At 32.8% G+C, this 18789-nt stretch overlaps 1 protein-coding gene across 1 annotated transcript; it reads right to left on the reverse strand.

Annotated features, from left to right (window-relative positions):
- Positions 1-3388: 3388 nt before the first annotated feature.
- Positions 3389-18338, reverse strand: LOC124539884 (tetraspanin-33-like). Its single transcript, XM_047117243.1, has 7 exons — positions 18099-18338; positions 15885-15959; positions 12216-12344; positions 11204-11377; positions 9070-9249; positions 7261-7436; positions 3389-4521 (listed from the first exon to the last, which is right to left on the reverse strand). Exons 1-7 carry the CDS (start codon positions 18180-18182, stop codon positions 4509-4511), a joined length of 831 nt encoding a protein of 276 aa, XP_046973199.1. The 5' UTR covers positions 18183-18338; the 3' UTR covers positions 3389-4508.
- Positions 18339-18789: the final 451 nt, after the last annotated feature.

Genomic DNA, 18789 nt, shown 5'->3' on the forward strand with positions numbered 1-18789 from the left:
GCGAGCGAGACAGGAAATACTATTTCGTATGTTAAGTGAATAAAGAAGAGAGACAGAACTATGACATCGCGTCCGATTTAAAATTGAATTCTTTTCAATAATCTTAAACAATATGACGAGATATACTTAAACCAAATTACATTAATACTTATATTACTATTATGCCATGAGATTAAAAATGGCTACTAAACTGACATATATAGAGATATATTTACAATATTAAAAACTATGAAATACATTTTGGACAACTAAACTAAACAATATATATAATTGATTATTTATAATACCGAATTAGCCGGAATGGTGTAGTGAGTGGAAAACGTGAATTTGAACCCAAAACTTCGGGTTCAAATCCAGCAAACACTGCTAGAGCATCATATGATTTATAATACATCTCTTACTCTTAGAAAAACATTGCAAAGCCCTGATGACATTAACATTTGTATCCACCAACGCACACAAAGCAACGTGGTGTGAAAAGCTCTTCACGGCTTTGAAAAATAAGACAATTTTGCCTTTGCCCACAAGTGGACAATATTGATGGGTTATAATAAATATTGACATTTGCTTTTGTATCCAACAACATACACAAAGCAACGTGGTGTAGTACGCTCTACGCGTCCTCGACAAAAAGACAAAGCCCATGAGTGGGCAATATTTATGGGCTATTATTTATATTCATAATTCTCATAAAAGAAACCTTTCGATCGTCGAATGATATGTAACATCTGACATATAGTAGGTAATATGCAACATTAACAATGCTCTGTCAAAGAGTTGTTGCCATTGGTCGGCTAAGTCTAAAGACGCGCTCTCATTGGTCAAATCAAAAAGCGCGCGGTTTAAATGCCGTTATACAGTTCTAGTAACGCGCTCTCATTGGTCAAATCAAAAAGCGCGCGGTTTAAATGCCGTTATACAGTTCTACTAACGCGCTCTCATTGGTCGAATCAAAAAGCGCGCGGTTTAAATGCCGTTATACAGTTCTAGTAACGCGCTCTCATTGGTCAAATCAAAAAACGCGCGGTTCGAATGCCGTTACAAACTTCCGTCCCATATTACTATCAAATATTTCAAGATGCTACACATCAATATTGTATTTACTACATATACGAACATACATATACCGAAATATACATAAAAAAAAATTAGTCTCAATATTGAAATGTTAGTATATGTAGACTTTAAAGGCTTCCATGACTATGTTTATCGAAATATATTTCATAACAGATGTAATTATAATTCTTATAGTATGAAATATTCGATATTCAAATATAAGCATAAAATATTTCAGATACAATGTAAAAATACTTAAAACCTATATACAAATTATTTGGTTGTGATCGAGTAACCAGTAACTACAATATATATAATAGAAATACAAACAATTGTAATTTAATTACATATTCCGGTAAATAAAGACAATATCAAATAAAGCTACACTAATTTAATTAATACTAACAATTGAATATCATATATAATAACTGTTTATTAACGGCGTTACAAACGTCATTCAGCTAAACATATATTCATCTCTTTCTATCATGAGTGATTCAATATTCGATAGAAGGAGACAGCAATATTTACGTATTACCACTTGAACAACGTTTTTAACTAAATGTTTAATATTAAGTGTTGAAAATAAATGCATCGAAAATGCACCTTAATCTACTTGTAATACAAATTTAACGTTTACAGTTTGAAAATGTTCCATTACAATATTGCACCTGTTCTTTTTATAAAAATACATATTAATAATTCGAATCAATAAAGTCGCGTTCGAAATTTTTTAAATTTAAAAATCGAAGCATTCGAATACTCATTAAATTTAATTTACAATAGAATGTTGCAAATTTGCACACAGATTAAATTTTTTCATGTTTTAATTATAATAATACATTATTCGGTTAGCGTTTTGAGCATTTTTTTGTAAAGCTACATTTAGCTGAGAGTTGCTACATTAAAAAAGGTATAGAGTGAGTTTGAGTGAGAAATGAGAACGATAGGAGAGTGACTTTTGTGTAAAATAACTCTTCTTTTTTTAATCAAGTTCTTAATTTGGAATAATATCCCTAATTATCGCAATGGAATCCATCATGTTTTTCTTCCGAATCTAGACTACTAAATCAAAAAGTTTTCAGTATTATTTTCATCACTGGCAAGTTGTTAAAGGAATGTTATTAAATACTTCATGGTACGCTTTGGAGGACTTATCCAAAGCCATAAATGCGTTTTAGTTAAGACCATTATAAAATAAGTATCTTTTATTTAGTAGTTGTGACATTTTTTATATCTCCAAAAAATTTAGTGTTTTTTTTTTCAAAAATTATAAATTCTGTAATACTGTACGAATATATTCCTGAGATCAGATCAAACATATAAACACACAATCACTATATTTATCATGAAACCATTAGTCATATTATGTATGTACATACTAATGTTTTTTTTTATGCTAAATGGCAGTGGTATTGTTTATACACACCAAAAGGATCATATATGATTTCAACTATTTATATATGTCAATGAACGAAAAGACGAATCTACCATCTAAATGGTACCACACCAATCAATCAATGGTAATTGAGGGAAATTCTACTATTTTTTTATGGTTAGTTTCCCAGTTATTTACTATACGGTGAAAATTTGTGGAATTGTCCCTTTCATAAAATATTGCACACAATACATTCTGCATTAGATAGCTTACCAATGATTTGATTTAACTTTTGATTAATGTTAATTCTATTTAAATTATTGATTGGTCTGGCAACATTAGTTATTTATAGAAAATCCGTCTTTAGAAAATGTAAGCAAGAGATTTAAAAAAAAAATAGAGTTGTTTAAGAAAATAATCTTGGAATGTATTTTTAATATTATTTATTTTTACTATTTAGTATGAATAGAATTTTAGTTTAACTGTCTTGTCATTATTTTATAGAAAAGATAACATTTCAAAAGTTTTACGGCAGTGTTCATTGAGATGAAACATTATATGATAAATTATAATATCTATTGAAGTTAATGCATTTTATTTAAAAATAAAACCGTCACAGATTAATAATCCTTGGAGTTTATTGTTTATGGGGCATGATAGTAACAATTTCAGTATCAAAATAAGCCCAGTTACTATATTCAATCAATTATATGCTTATGCTTAGTATAATTGTCTACTAAGCATAATTCGAAGGTGCCATTGGCTTGTCATTTACAGAAGGTTACAAAATGACCCAACACCATACTCGTCAGATATGTAACCATCAGCCAACAAATATTGTGTCTGATTTGAAGGTTGATTTAGTTTTGGTGTGATGTGTTACAGCGTCAATGTCTTTACATACATGATAATGTTTCAGATTATTATAATTATTAGATGATTATCGCATAAACAACGATTTTTTTAACATAGTAACTGTTATAAATGTTCTGATGTAACATTTGTATTGTAAAGAGTATTTATATTTCTTGTTTTAATCATTAATCTATACTAATATTATAAATGCGTAATTAAATGTATTGCTCACGGCTAAATTACTGAACAGAATTTGATCAAATTTGAAATTAAATAAGCCTCAAATCCAAAGGACATACGATATTTTTTAATTCATAATATCAGGATCAACACCAACGCGAGTGAAGCCACGAACGACTACTACTATAATATATAGTATAGAAAGAAAAATTATGGAAGTTCACTAATATTCTTGGGGCGTCTTAAATTTCTAACTCTATCACGTAATAACCAATGAGAAAGCTAACTTACATAATCAAATTTGAACTGACCAATGAACACACGTTATTATCTATGTGTGTTCATTCCATTTTCAAAAAATAATCACTACGAATTAAAAGTAAAAATTAATAAAACATTCAGATCATATAAATGCGAAAAAGTTCCTAATTTGAACTCATTAATATAAATTATAATAACTGATATATTTTTTGGAACTATATCCTATTAAGTTCTACATATCTAATAGACTAAAATCGCTTCAGTCTTAAATACAATGGCACAGGATCAATGCCGCAAACATAAACACTAAACCAATCCTTATTACCTTGACTTAAGGTCCATTATGCAATTGAGCCATGGAGTATTATATATGGACACAGATCAAACAGCGCACTAACCTTACAAATAGTGTTAATCAAGCGATTATTTATAATTAAAATTATAATAACACTTATATAACACCTTCACTTTCGCAAAAGTAACATCAATAAAAATCCTCAAACGGGTGTTCAGTGAAATATATCCATCTCTCTCGATCACACTGATTTGACATTTGAAAGAGGGAGACAGAATGATGTAACCAATCACCGGTCAGAGAACGAAATGTTCGAAATGTACAAGTGTTTGTTGCATCGACACTGATCACTTGATAGTCTACCAATGGCACAGTGCGGCGGGTCGCCTACATGTGCAGCGCAGCGGGCGGTGCGGGTTCGAGTCCCGGCTACAGCAGCGCACGCCGGCACTCGTCCCTATAAGCGCCCGCTGCACCCCTATTTCATGTTTGCCACCTAGAAAAAGAAATCACCTATTTCGTTTTTTCTTTTTGTTACAATTAATTCCCTCTTTAGTATCTTTACTGAAATGACTCTTTCGTTCATTCGCAAGGTTACGTCATCTCAGTAAAAAAAAAAGATATAATCTACCCATAACCACGCCTAAAACTAACTTATCAATATTTGACATCTATAAAATTACTAGAGCCGCATCAAAACACGTCTAAAACGATTTCTATTATATACATTGTAATTACATAGTTCTCTTAATACATAATATTATGATCCAATTACATGTGTAATTTATATATACTAAGCTTTTTATATACTAAGTAAAATCAGTCATTGTATCGATAGTATAAAGTCGATGTCAATAGAAAAAGCACTTTCAACAAGTTGTGATTTTTTTTGTAAAACATGTTCCAGACTAGATGAAATCAGTAAGGGGTATTATCTACTATTGGTAAGCAATTTTGATTGTCTAAATCAGCGGTCGGCAACCTTTTGGTAGATAGATAAAGATAGATAAAGTCTTTATTTGGATCACACCACATGAGTAAAAATAAGAAGAGAAAAAAGTAATGACAAAAGTAACACAGAATTTAAGTTAATTTACGACGTAGAAAGAAAAAAAAAATAACTAACTTACAAAAATATTTTGCCTCTTATTTTATTTAATCTACATCTATTAAATAAGGTAGGCAAGGGCCACAACGTAGCAAAATAAACTAAAGGCTGGCCGCAATCATAAAATTTACCCTATAAGCCCAACATACCTACCCAAAATTAATTATTGTTAATTGTCATATTTCATAGAAAAAAGAAAAATGATAAATATTTTTAAAAGATACAGAATTTAATTCATACACATAATACTTACATTATGTTTATACGTTTGGGCTCTATAGCTAGAAAAATAAAAAATGAAAACTACAAACGTGGGCCGCGTTTGCCGACCGCTGGTCTAAATGAATGTAATTAATTTTAAAATCATTATGATTTTCAAGTATTACCGACCCCAGCCATGTTATCATAGGTATAAAGAAACTCGTTTTTTATATTACCTAATGGACACACAGTATATAACAACAACAGCCTGTAAATTCCCACTGCTAGGCTAAAGGCCTCATCTCCTTTTGAGGAGGTTTAGAACATATTCCACCACGCTGTTCCAATGCGGGTTGGTGAAATACACATGTGGCAGAATTTCTATGAAATTTGTCATATGCAGGTTTCCTCACGATGTTTTCCTTCCCCGCTGAGCACGAGATGAATTATAAAGACAAATTACGCACATGAATCAGCGGTGCTTGCCTGGGTTCGAACCCGCAATCATCGGTTAAGATGCACGCGTTCTAACCACTGGGCCATCTCGACACAGTATATAATCTACTCTGAATCTTTAATTACAACTACGTTTGAAATATATCTCTATAGCAATTCTATTGAAATCGACTTTGTACTAGATTACACTATTATGTAGATGGCAAACGTTGACTACGATATACAATGATTTTTGGTTACATATTTACTTAAAACTATGTTTATATTATGATTATACATTAGGGAAACCCCCCCACACCTCCAGTTAAAACAATCTGACAGCCACAGAACCACCAATAGCAATCATTGTTATCATCCGGCCGCTGTCAGAAACCCCTGTGACATTTGTGATGGAATGTTGCCATAATCACAAATAATAGATAAAAAAACGGTATTTGTATACTTTGTTTAGTGGTTTGGTAACAATTATATATCTCTTTCTAGCGACATTGATTTGACACTTGTGTGAGTGAGACAGCACTGTTTTACTGAACACCTCTTAAATTATGAATACTGGTTACTTCAACTGTTTATTTTGTCATGACAATTGACAGATGTCAGGAAAGCATGAAACCAGCGTCCGAACTTTACAATACTTTGAGCATATAACCAAATAAAACAAAATAATTTCGAATTAAGAAATCAGTTTCAATATTTTTTTACTACGTCATGTGTAGCAAGGTCATATGTCTAATGAAATTAAGATTAATAAAATAAACTGTGAACATTGACAAAACATTAATTGAAGAAAAAAAATCTCGAGTTTTTAATCACGAGTAATCACTGAATCGAATCAAATATACTTGAATAAACTTTACAATAGAGCTTTCTCGTAATGTCAATAATTCAACTATATAGTTGTTCTGTATCTATATACATATGTATATGTATCTGTAATATCAATTTCCAAAGTTATATAGTACTTTTCGTCTATGAACACTGAGAGTTTCATTCGTTTTATTATAATCGAATTTTGGTATATTATATGTTTAGATATCAAGCTATCTTTAATTAATTTGGGCTATTCAGTCTTAGCGATACATTTTTATATATATGTTCATTATTTTACAAACAATATGTCAATTAGCGATATGTCGTTTATGTCAAATTAACATATTTATCTCGTTTTTAATATTGCACAAAGATGTTTTTTATAAAAATGGCCCTCCGAGCCGGATTTTATATATATATAGATTAAAAATTATATTGGAATTTAAAAGTATATAGCCATGTTTCTTCTTAATAATATTTTTTTCCGAATAATTAATAGCTTTGTTAATAATCCAAGTAGGCAGTTTACAGATAAATTTTAGTATAAAATTTTACAAAGTCCTTACACATAACTAAGTTAAAAAAAGTAATCTTAAGTTATGATTTTTTAATTATCTATGTCGATGATGCTGCGGCGTGCACTTAGCTACGTTTTCGTACCTGGCTTTCTGCAATTCGATTTGTCCCTCCAGAGTCTTGGCGAGGTATATCACGAAGAGTTGGGATAGAGCGACTCCCAGTGCCGCTGAAGCGATGGTATACAGGTTCCTCTCCGCCCAGGAACGGACGATTTCTATACATCCGCTCGTCCAAACACGTTTGCTGGCTTCCGCGACCTGAAATTATCAAACAATCATTGTTTAATTTATGTTTTATGAACTACTATAGCTACTCAACAACAACAACAGCCTGTAAATCCCCACTGCTGGGCTAAAGGCCACCCCTCCCTTTTAGGAGAAGGTTTGGATTATATTCCACCACTCTGTTCCAATGCGGGTTGGTGGAATACACATGTGGCAGAATTTCTACGAAATTTGTCACATGCAGGTTTACTCACGATGTTTTCCTTCCCCGCTGAGCACGAGATGAATTATAAAGACAAATTAAGCACATGAATCAGCGGTGCTTGCCTGGGTTTGAACCCGCAATCATCTGTTAAGATGTATGCGTTCTAACCACTGGGCCATCTCGACTCTCGCTATAGCTATTCGTTCCGGCTTTATACGGGTACAATAAAGGTAAACTCTTTACTTTCAACTACACTGTACACTAAAATCATAAATAGTTATATTATTTTCGGCTTATAATATTAATTTTGGGCTTGTCACTACTATTATAATTATGTACTATGGTGAGTTGTAACAACCATCTATACATATTGAGCTATAAGAAATATTAATCATTTCTTAAATAGCCAATTCGCCACTGAACTTAAAAACTATGATGTCATGTGCCTTATGGCTGTAGTTATACTGGCTCACTCACGTTTCAAACACTACGAAACATTGCTGTTTAAACAGTTCCTTGTGAGCTCCTTGTGTGCTGTACCTGAGATGGGATTGCACAAACCCCTTTTTTTTGTTTTACGAGGAGGAAAGGCATTTACGCCTCCCGCCCGGCCGGGGGACCGGGATGGGTATGTGGGACTCGACCGGGGCCATAAGGGCCCCGTGCCAGGGCAGAAGGCCCTGTCCTACCCAATAAAATCTCCTCGGGTTTCCACCGTACCGCGCGATTGAGAGGCTACGGGAACGCTAAGCTTGCACAAACCCCTACCACCAAGTAAAGTCCTCTTGATTCACTCGGTTTATTGATGAATTCCGCATTAAAGACCGTTGCGTAGTTTTAAAGGATCTAAGCGTACAGACGGCGGAAGATCTATTACACTATTTCTACTACTACAACTTCAAATAAAACTACCAGAAATACTACTACCAGTCTCCTATATGTCTACTTATTTAATTTTATAAATTAGAAAATGTGTATGTTCTTCCAAAATGCGCCAAACTTCTGTGAGTTCAATTTTAAAATACAGATTAACCAATGGTAGCTTTAACCCTGTAAAACAACGGGTAAAAACTGCCTTTAAAATCCTATTTTAACTTGACGCAAAAACGTTAAACATATTACTATCAAAGACAAAACAGAGACTATGGTTGAAATTAAAACATGTACGTTTCCTCACGATGTTTTCCTTCACCGCCGAGCACGAGATGAATTATAAACACAAATTAAGCACATATAACAGCGGTGCTTGCCTGGAGTTGAACCCGCAATCATCGGTTAAGATGCACGCGTTCTAACCACTGGACCATCTCGACTCACATATATCTATCTCATATATAATCACATATCTTCTAATTGTTTTAATAGTATCGCTTAAATCATCAAAAGTTACCTGGTCCTCTTTCACCGGATATCATTAATTGAATTGAACATAACAAATATAGCTATCCTTTTTCAACTCACGGGAAAGTTCTGTACGCCATAACCACACATAATGTTCACGAGACCCGAACTGATGTCTGTGGCGTTGATGCAACAGGAGAATGGCACTCCACAGCGCTCCACGGACGGCGATGAGCAATTGAAATACTCGTTCTTGGACCAATCCATGTAACCGTCAGATGTCAGGCCACAGCAATGAAACTGTAATACAATATATTTTTTAAATACAACCTACTAAAACCAGGTCAAAATACCTGTTGACTTCCAAGCAGGATACATTAATTGAAATAATTGTATTTAATTAACATGACGTTGTATTTTTTTAAATGTTAAAAAATAGTAACTACTGAGTCTCTTGCCGGTTCTTCTCGGTAGAATCTACTTTCCGAACCGGTGGTAGCTTCACTTAATTGTAAAATGACGATTCAAAAGTGCTTATAAAAGCCTACTTGAATAAAGTTTATTTTGATTTTGATTTTTCAACATCATCATCAACAACAACAGCCTGTAAATTCCCACGGCTGGGCTAAAGGCCTCCTCTCCCTTTGAGAAGGTTTGGAACATATTCCACCACGCTGTTCCAATGCGGGTTTTAAATATTGTTGGACGAAAATGAAGTGACGTCACCGGATATACAACTAAGCGTTAGAGTTATCTGACAGGCGGGCAGGCGACGGCCATATTGGTTGAGACAGAGGATAGAAATATAGGATAGAATTTGACGACCTCGATGGTCGAGTGGTGTGTACACCGGTTTTCATGGGTACGCCACTCTGAGGTCCCGGGTTCGATTCCCGGCCGAGTCGATGTAGATTACCATTAGTTTTCTATGTCTTGGGTCTGGGTGTTTGTGGTACCGTCGTTATTTCTGATGCCCATAACACAAGTGCTTCAGCTACTTACATTGGGATCAGAGTAATGTGAATGATGTTGTCTCATATTATTTATTATTATAAAAAAAAAAGATTGATTTCAGTTGCATGTTTAAAGTATTGTTTTATGTTGTTATTTTTATTAAATGTAATTGTGTTTGTTTGTTAACAGTATTTTTGTGAATAGTAGATTATAATATATTTAGAATTATGAGCAAAGACGAAACATTTTAACGCCATTTTTTCATGACTTTTACATCCTTAGGCTGCGTTCACACCAAACTCAGCCGCCGAAAGTGAATCAGCAGTTTATTGTATTTCCATACATAGTCACTTTTTCGTTCGCGACTAACTGAAAATACGTTGCTATGTATAGACATTTTGCGGCCGATTAATATAGCGTCACTACGCCGCGGACGCTGATTGGCTACGTGAAAGTATACACTGGGGCTCATAATGAGCCTGCTCACATTAGGCGGCTGACTATACGTTTGGTTTGTTTAACCAATATTAATAGAAATTTTCAAAAATGAAAACTTTGCTTTAGAATTAATATCACTGAAGTCAATAGTCACAAACACAGAAATTACAATCTAAGATCACTTAAAGCTGATCGGAAATGAAAGGAGACAGTTCTATGCGTGTGTATTAAAGACCTCAAATCTGTAGAAGCACACGACCCCAGCAATGTATGACGTAATAGTTAGTTGCAGTCAACGTCCGCTAGGAGCGCTTTCGTTTCAATATTCTTCTGAATCTTCTGTCTGTGTTTATGTAACTGAACGCCTAAGCAGTTGGACTGATATCGATAATTCCTTTTATATGTTTGAATAAATGCATTAATTTGAAGCCGGTATGTGGCTCATGGATGAAGTAGTAAATAACTTTGGTATTCCAAACGAAGTCAGTAAAGCAGGCTTGTGTATTCAGAAATGAATATTACTACGACACAACTTCGATCTAGCATCGACAAATTAAATAAAACCGATTACTGCCGATTTACACAACCATTAGAAATATCTCCCTATCGCGCCATTCGACGCTATTCGTCGCTATAGATTCTCACGTCAGTTCGACCCGAGAAATCAAGCGCATGTATATCGACGTGTCAAATTGACGAATATATTAGGTCATATGATATTACAAATTATTACGTTTGTGTAAAGATCATATTCACATAACAAATAAATATTGATAATTTGGGACAGCGTACTCAATTCGGATGTGATTGATTTTACGAATTTTGCCGATGCTACATCTAAGTTGTGTCGTTCTATACTTACATCACTCTGAGCGAAATCGATAAAGTTCTGCAAATCCGGGTCATCTCTATACGCGTGGACGACGCGTTCCGTGAAGCTGAGTTCGAGAAGACCGTGAAGAGAGCGGGGGAAGACGAACCCGCAGACCGCCCCCCCCATTTCCACCAGGAACAGTATGAGGAGACAGAGGGAATACTGGAAAAATTAATATGTCTTTTAAATGAGAGCACAATTTTAAAGTGAGCAGGATACCCATGAGGAAGGTTCAACTGTCACGCGCAGGTTTGCTAATGATCTGTTTCGTCACTAATGAACTTGAATATTAAACATAAAATCAATGGTAGGTGTAGTGGTACCTCACTTGTATTTAAGGGTGAAAACCTCTATCAGGAACACAACTTTAAGTATTACTGCTTAAAGACAAAATTTGTTATGAAATAATGATTTTTTAAATAAGCAGCCCATAAGTGTCCCATTGCTGGGGTAAGGTTTCCTCTCCATTCCTGAAATGCGGGTTGGTAAGCTTATGGCGGATTTCTTCAAAATAAGACATATGCAGGTTTCATCACGATGTTTCCGAAAGGATATATTATAGATTAACGTAAGCACAAAATAAATACAAGGAAATCCAGTGGTGTTTGCCTGGTACCTACTGAAATCCTTAATCGTCGGTTAATATTCTCACCACTGGGCCATAATTTTGGTCACGTCAGAATTTCGTTTCCTAGTAACCGATATGTACACTCGGGAACTACAAAACGATTTTTTTTTTAACCGTATCTCATATAATCCGATGACCGGAGAGTTAAAATGCATGACCAATCGTTTCACGTGCTTTCTCAAGGAAGGCAGTGTAAACACAATCAACTTTATAACAATACAACTAATATTGTTTACTATGAACAAATGTTCTTTCTGAGTTCCAAAAACTGTCAACACATGATATACATTTGCCAAATATTGTCATTTTACAATTTAGTTCCTGTACAATATAAGCACCATATAATTTAATACGAACGAAATGTTAACCTACAAATTTCAAGAGGCACGTGTTCTCCCTCAACGCTCCGATGCATCCAGCGAAGCTCACTATAAACACCACGCCACCGAGAAGGGCGATCAACAGGCTTATATTCAGCATCACATCGTACACTGTGTCCAGCTGTAAAGACAATCACAAGTCACAGAGCGAAGATCACACATCAACAAAGATTTTATAAAAAAATATAAAAAATACATTGGTGAAAAAGGCGTACCTATTATTCGATACAAGATTTTGTAGACGATAAAAAAAGCGTCGAATTAATACCTGTTGACTTCCAGGCAGGATATATTAATTTAATAATTGTATTAACTAACATGACTAAATAAACAATAGTAACTACTGAGTTTCTTGTCGGTTCTACTCGGTAGAATCTACTTTCCGAACCGGTGGTAGCTTCACTTAATTGTTAAATGACGATTCAAAAGACTTGAATAAAGTATACTTTGATTTTGATTGTTACGAGAGTTACCTGAGCCTTCAATACGGTTTTATGACATTTGATTCTATATCATAATTTATATCACATTATTATTGCATATTATTAATATAGCAGGAGCTATTGAATTTACTTTATTATATACAATTATTATTGTAATTAATTAATCAATAATTTGTAAAACTGTAATTAATATTATTATATATGGCATAGCATTTAATACTGGAATGTAACACTATTTCTTATTTTAAATATGATTGAGCTGTCATAATAAAACAATTGGACTATAGCGTGGGGCATTCTAACAGAAGATAGAGACATTGAAGCATCATTGTAAAACGATTATATTATTTTGGCCATCCCGAACTACTGAAATTACAATAGCTTTTCCCGTATATGCACATAGGTATTAAAGTAAACAGTTAGTAAAGTAACATATTGTATGACTAAAATCACATCTGTGTATCTCATATTCTTTGGCATATATGTATAAAATTCGAAGCATTACATATGTAAGTCAGAGTGTCTATCAAGTGCGTCACAGTCCGTATAATTGTACCGTCTCGTTAACAAATCGTGAACCAGTTAGTGACTGTCATTATCCTCAACATCAGTCCAGCAATAAGCTTAAGGATGTAAGTGTAAGTTTCTCTAGATAAGCTTCAATATTGTGGAGGGGGTGGGGGGGTTATGAGATGCTCTAAAACCTTTAGTGAAACAACCTGTTCGTACGAAGTTCCTTTCACCTTATATTATTATTGTAAATAAAAGGCTAAGTGATATTTGAGAGCAATAAAATGAAAAATAAAATACTATAAAATACATTCAAAAAATCTTTCTCACGTATGATAAGCAAAGGTATGTTTACGTACAACGTATTTATATTAAAGCTGTAAAGACATGAATCTCATTTGTGGTCGAGAACTGTCTAAAGTGGAGACAGACAAGAGAGACAAGAAACAACAAACAGAGAAAGCCTTTGCCCATCGAAAAATGTTCAAAAAAGGCTAAAGAGACTTTTTTCTATGATATAGGTTGGTGGACGAGCAGATGGGCCACATGATGGTAAGTGGTAAGAAATATTAACTATTCCTTACATCGTCTATGTGCCATCTACCTTGGGAACTAAGATGTTATGTCCCTTGTGCCTGTAGTTACACTGGCTCACTCACCCTTCAAACCGGAACACAACAATACTGAGTACTGTTATTTGGCGGTAGAATAACTGATGTGTGGGTGGTACCTACCCAGGCGGGCTTGCACAAAGCCCTACCACCAAGATACATGAAATCAAACTACGGAAATTGTTTTATTAATAATGTAAATCACAGATAATCTTTAAACTGCAATGAGCCTTTGCCTACCAGTACCTATAACAGATTTGAAATATACTAGTAGTCGCCCTCGGCTTAGCTCGCTTTTTAGTGTGTTCATTCATTCATTTCATTAATTTAAATGTTAAAAAAGAGTAACTACTGAATTTCCTTGCCGGTTCTTCTCGGTAGAATCTACTTTCCGAACCGGTGGTAGCTTCACTTGGTTGTAAAATGACGATTCAAAAGTGCTTGTAAAAGCTTACTTGAATAAAGTTTATTTTGATTTGATTAATTCAAATTTGGTTCAGTGTTTTGGCCGTAAATAGCGTCAGACAGACACACAGGCAGTTACTTTCAGATTTATAATATTAATATACATAGATAAAAGGGCTTAAGAGACAAGTGTGAAGTCGACTCCATGCACAGATTTGTTTACTCAGAACAGTTAACATTAAACTGCAAATTGCATAATCGTGACGTTAAAAACATAAAAATATCACACTGTGCCATTATCGATCGTAAAAATAAATACGTTTCAAGCATTTCGAACGACAGCAGTCACAGCTTATTTTATCTTCCACTGGCATTTTTGGAACGGAATTTCCGCGCTTTGATTGAACCAGCAGAAAAACACACACATGACATTTCTCTTTATCACTTTCTACAAGAAACTATTTGTTGTTGCTATTTACACTTGATTTATAACAAAAACTCACTCTGCCTGCGACATCGTGCGCGTTTCGATTCGACTAAAAAGTTTTTATTTATTAATATTTTTTTATTGCCAGGTAACTTAACAATTTCATTTTTACGAATTACCATGACTGTATCAAGTAATGACTGTCCATTGACCTCTAACGATGACGTAATCATTGAATTGTCATGTGAATAAGTTGTTTTTGTTGAAGTTTAAATTCAGATTTACAAATTACATTCGTATTTGTAAACTTTATCCTTTTTTATATATTTAAAAAAAAATCGTTTAAAATCAGGCTTACTATAAATAAATAATTTTAAAACGATTAAGCATGTTTCCGTTCGGAACACTAAATTGTTTGTGACGTCATCACATCGAGGTAAAAGTTAACACGCTCCAATTTCATAGTATTTAGCGACGAAAATATTCATCCTTATTTAAAGACTAAATGTACTCGCGCCCTTGTACGCGTTTAAAATTAACAAAAAAAAATATTGTAGCCTAAGTTACTCCTTATTATATCAGTTATCTGCCAGTGAAAGTCCCGTCAAAATCGGTCCAGCCGTTCCAGAGATTGGCCGGAACAAACATACAGACAAAAATTGTAAAAAGTGTCATTTTTATAGTTATATGCACCGTGTACATACATAGATATGCATTGAGTAAAAAAGGGCTATTTTAATATTACAAACCGAAACTCCAATTTTATTATATGTATAGAAGATTATACTATTTTTAATGCATATAAATTGTCGCATGTGGCTTTGGTCTAGTTTTAAGTGTCAGGTGTAGTCTGTAGGTCTACAGGACACAGAATCGGCACAGAATTCTATTGCATTTTCGTCTGTGCATCTTTGTAGCGCAGACAAAATTCGATGTATTGGTAAAAGTCTGTTGGGTCAATCAACAAAGTGTTGTTGGGTCCAGTCCATACTACTCAGTAGAGTACTGTTGTTTGGCCATAAAATATGAATGAGTAACCTACCCAGGCGGACTTGTACAATGCCCTACCACCATATCTAGACATGACTATTACTGTGTAATATTTATAAAAAAAAAAAACAATTCATTTTTAATCTTTATAGATGAATATTATATTTATTGAAATTACCTTAATTATTTACATAATGTTTCTCTCTTTCAACAATTAAATAATAATTTTAAATCATGTACATATTTTTAATCAAGTATATAATGTAATTGTTTACCTTTATAAGACCAGTCGCCTGCCATTTGTCGATAAACGCGTATAGTCCAACACCAATCAGTAAACCGCCAAACAGCTGAAAAATTATCATTCATTAAAACATAACATCATAACAGTGACATTTCAGCAACTGTCGTGAACCTCAATTATATTATAGCTAGTTTATTTTAATGCACAAGTGTGTGCTAGCACAGGCTATCAACCCTTAATCTCACAGTCAGATGTAATAACAATCCTTGTTATTAAGTGCTGGTCCATCGGCTTTATGAGTTTTTCAGGATTTTCATTATCAACATACATTATACAGTATTGCTGAGAATTTTACCGATACCGATCCAAGAACTTTAGTGCAATTCAGGATTTGCACATATTACTATAGATTTAGCAGTTTTATAAGGAAGCGATGAGCCAATTCAATATTTATTTATCAAAATGTTATTTATTAACTTTAGCCAATTTATCGGGTAATGCAATTTCATTCATACTACAGTTACTCAATGGCATTACATTATATTGTTATATTTTGATTACTCAGGACATAAATGTTATCTATATATATAAAATAATATCTTGTATTCCATTGACAATGGGATATTGACATATGTATTTCTTATTATTACCAGAGTTTACCACCATCAAATGGCTAATTGGCCAGTATTAAAAAAAAAAAGATTTGAAAAAGAACAGTGTTTGAATATAAATTTCTGATAAGACTGTTTATATTTTGTTTACATTGTTTGCGAGATATTTACATAACGACTTCTGCCCTTGACATAGAAAAGAGTAAGTATTTAATCCAAAGGGATTAGAATATAAAAAGTAGCAGTATTAATAGTCGGCTCGACTCCTGAGCTAATGGATTTTACTAAAGTCTTTTTTTACTTACCATGAATAAGTATAACAAAGAAGATTTATTTACACAAAACCTATAGCTGAATTTAGAGTGCGTCGTAAAGGATTTTGTATACAATAGTAATAAGAAAATTTCAATTAATTTCAATATCAAATGTTGTTGTGTTTTCTTTGAATTGAAAAAAATATTTTTAATTTTAAGGAAATTAATACAGTAGCTTTATTATATTACAGTAAAATCAGTGTTTAATGAGAGATTAATGTTTGTTTTTCATTAAAATGAAATAATACATTAATAATATGAAATTTCCCATAAACATAGCTTTACGGAAATTCAAATAAACATCTATGAAATTTCATATGGTCTTATGTTGAAAATTCAAATAGTAAATTTAACATATATTTATAAGTGAATAAACAAGTACCCCATTTCATTTACCAAAAATATTAAATATCTTTTTTACATTATTAGGAAATAAAGAGATATTACCAGTTACCTTTGTGTTTTGTGGATTTCAAAATTAGTCACAGTCGTGATTAGTTCAGTTTATTAAGGTTTATTGTTAAATATTGACCAGGTTGAACCAATACAATACAAGCAAAGTAAATATTTATAATTTGTATATTTTTTAATTATCAGTACTTAATGTAAAAGGTATAAACAAATATAATTTGTAAATTGAAAAAGATATTCAACTAATAGATTTTTGTTTGTTTATAGTACTAATTAATCTTTTTGAGGCCATATACTGTGTTAAATATATTTATAAATATAATTTTTTTACTGAAATTAACTACATAGTGATTCGGTATTATATTCCATTTAAAAACAAAACGCATTTCCGAAAAACAAATTATGAGCTATACTATATTTATTTATTTTATTCTGCATGCATTTTAGGTTTAATTGAACATGTTAATATCAAACTAACAATTACTGAGAATTACGAAAGTAAAGTTCAATTATTAACATAACGAAACAAGAAAATTAAAATTGATTATTCGAACACGAAAACCGCATTCGATAAATATAGGAACCTAATTATTAAATTCACGTCATTTTAAACTGTGAGTTTAAGCCTAATTTTAAGCGTAACATAATGGAACTAAATTGAACAATTTAGTAATTTCGTTAGCGGAAACGGCTAGACAGATATCTACTTTTTTATATATATATATTGTTCATGAATGTAATCTTCTCACATTATCGCTTCAAACAATGATTGTGATTCACACACAGGCTGAACAATAAATGAAAATTAAAACATGCACACAATAGAATCATACTACATATACAAAAACGAGACTTTCATTCTTCTTCCATATGGGAAACTCAGTAATATTAATGAAATATGGTGCTTACCCAAAAAATAAAATTCAAAACAAAAATCATATATTTCACACAACCACTAACGTAGGTGAAATTAGGACCTCGACGACGATGCATCCTGCCTTATATACACGCAATAATGATATATATTGATGTTTATTTTCGATAACAAATATTTTTGTAATTTTTGATATTTAAAAACACAGCATAAATTTACGATGAGTAATATACAAAACTCGTCCTGGACCGATCGTCCGTCGTCCGTCAATTCAGTTTCAGACATAGACAGTAGACTACAGAGCACAGAGTACGTAACAACTACATTATGTTTCTACAGAGTAAAAATACTCAAAGTTAAAGGCAATGTACATTTAAAGCTTATACTTTAGTATACATCCATTATTCGCCTCATAAAATATTGGTCAAAGCATTCAAGAAAAATGATTGCTAAATAAAACATTAGGAGTTGCTACTCCATATGTTTAAAGTTTTTTTGAAACGAAGTTTTAGTAGACTTATAATGGTACATTTATAGTACAGAGAACTAGGAAAAAGCATTATGCCTCAGTCAAACAATCTTTTTTTCTCTCTGTATATTTTTATTATATGCGGCTTAGTATAATAATGACATTAATTAAACTTATGTAATTTCAGTAGTTCGGGATGGCCAAAATAATATTATCGTTTTACAATGATGCTTCAATGTCTCTATCTTTTGTTAGAA

Source organism: Vanessa cardui, chromosome 23 (assembly GCF_905220365.1).
Source record: "Vanessa cardui chromosome 23, ilVanCard2.1, whole genome shotgun sequence".
In the NCBI taxonomy this organism is placed as follows: Eukaryota; Metazoa; Arthropoda; class Insecta; order Lepidoptera; family Nymphalidae; genus Vanessa; species Vanessa cardui.

What these genes read in the sequence shown, in the direction of transcription:
- LOC124539884 (XM_047117243.1), bottom strand. Translation starts at nt 18,182, where the DNA reads ATGCATCGTCGTCGAGGTCCTAATTTCACCTACGTTAGTGGTTGTGTG. An exon ending in ACACGTGCCTCTTGAAATTT is followed by an intron (nt 11,378 to 12,215) that starts GTAGGTTAACAT and finishes TAATTTTTCCAG; the next exon opens with TATTCCCTCTGTCTCCTCAT. An exon ending in ATGGCGTACAGAACTTTCCC is followed by an intron (nt 7,437 to 9,069) that starts GTGAGTTGAAAA and finishes TGATAATTTCAG; the next exon opens with GTCGCGGAAGCCAGCAAACG.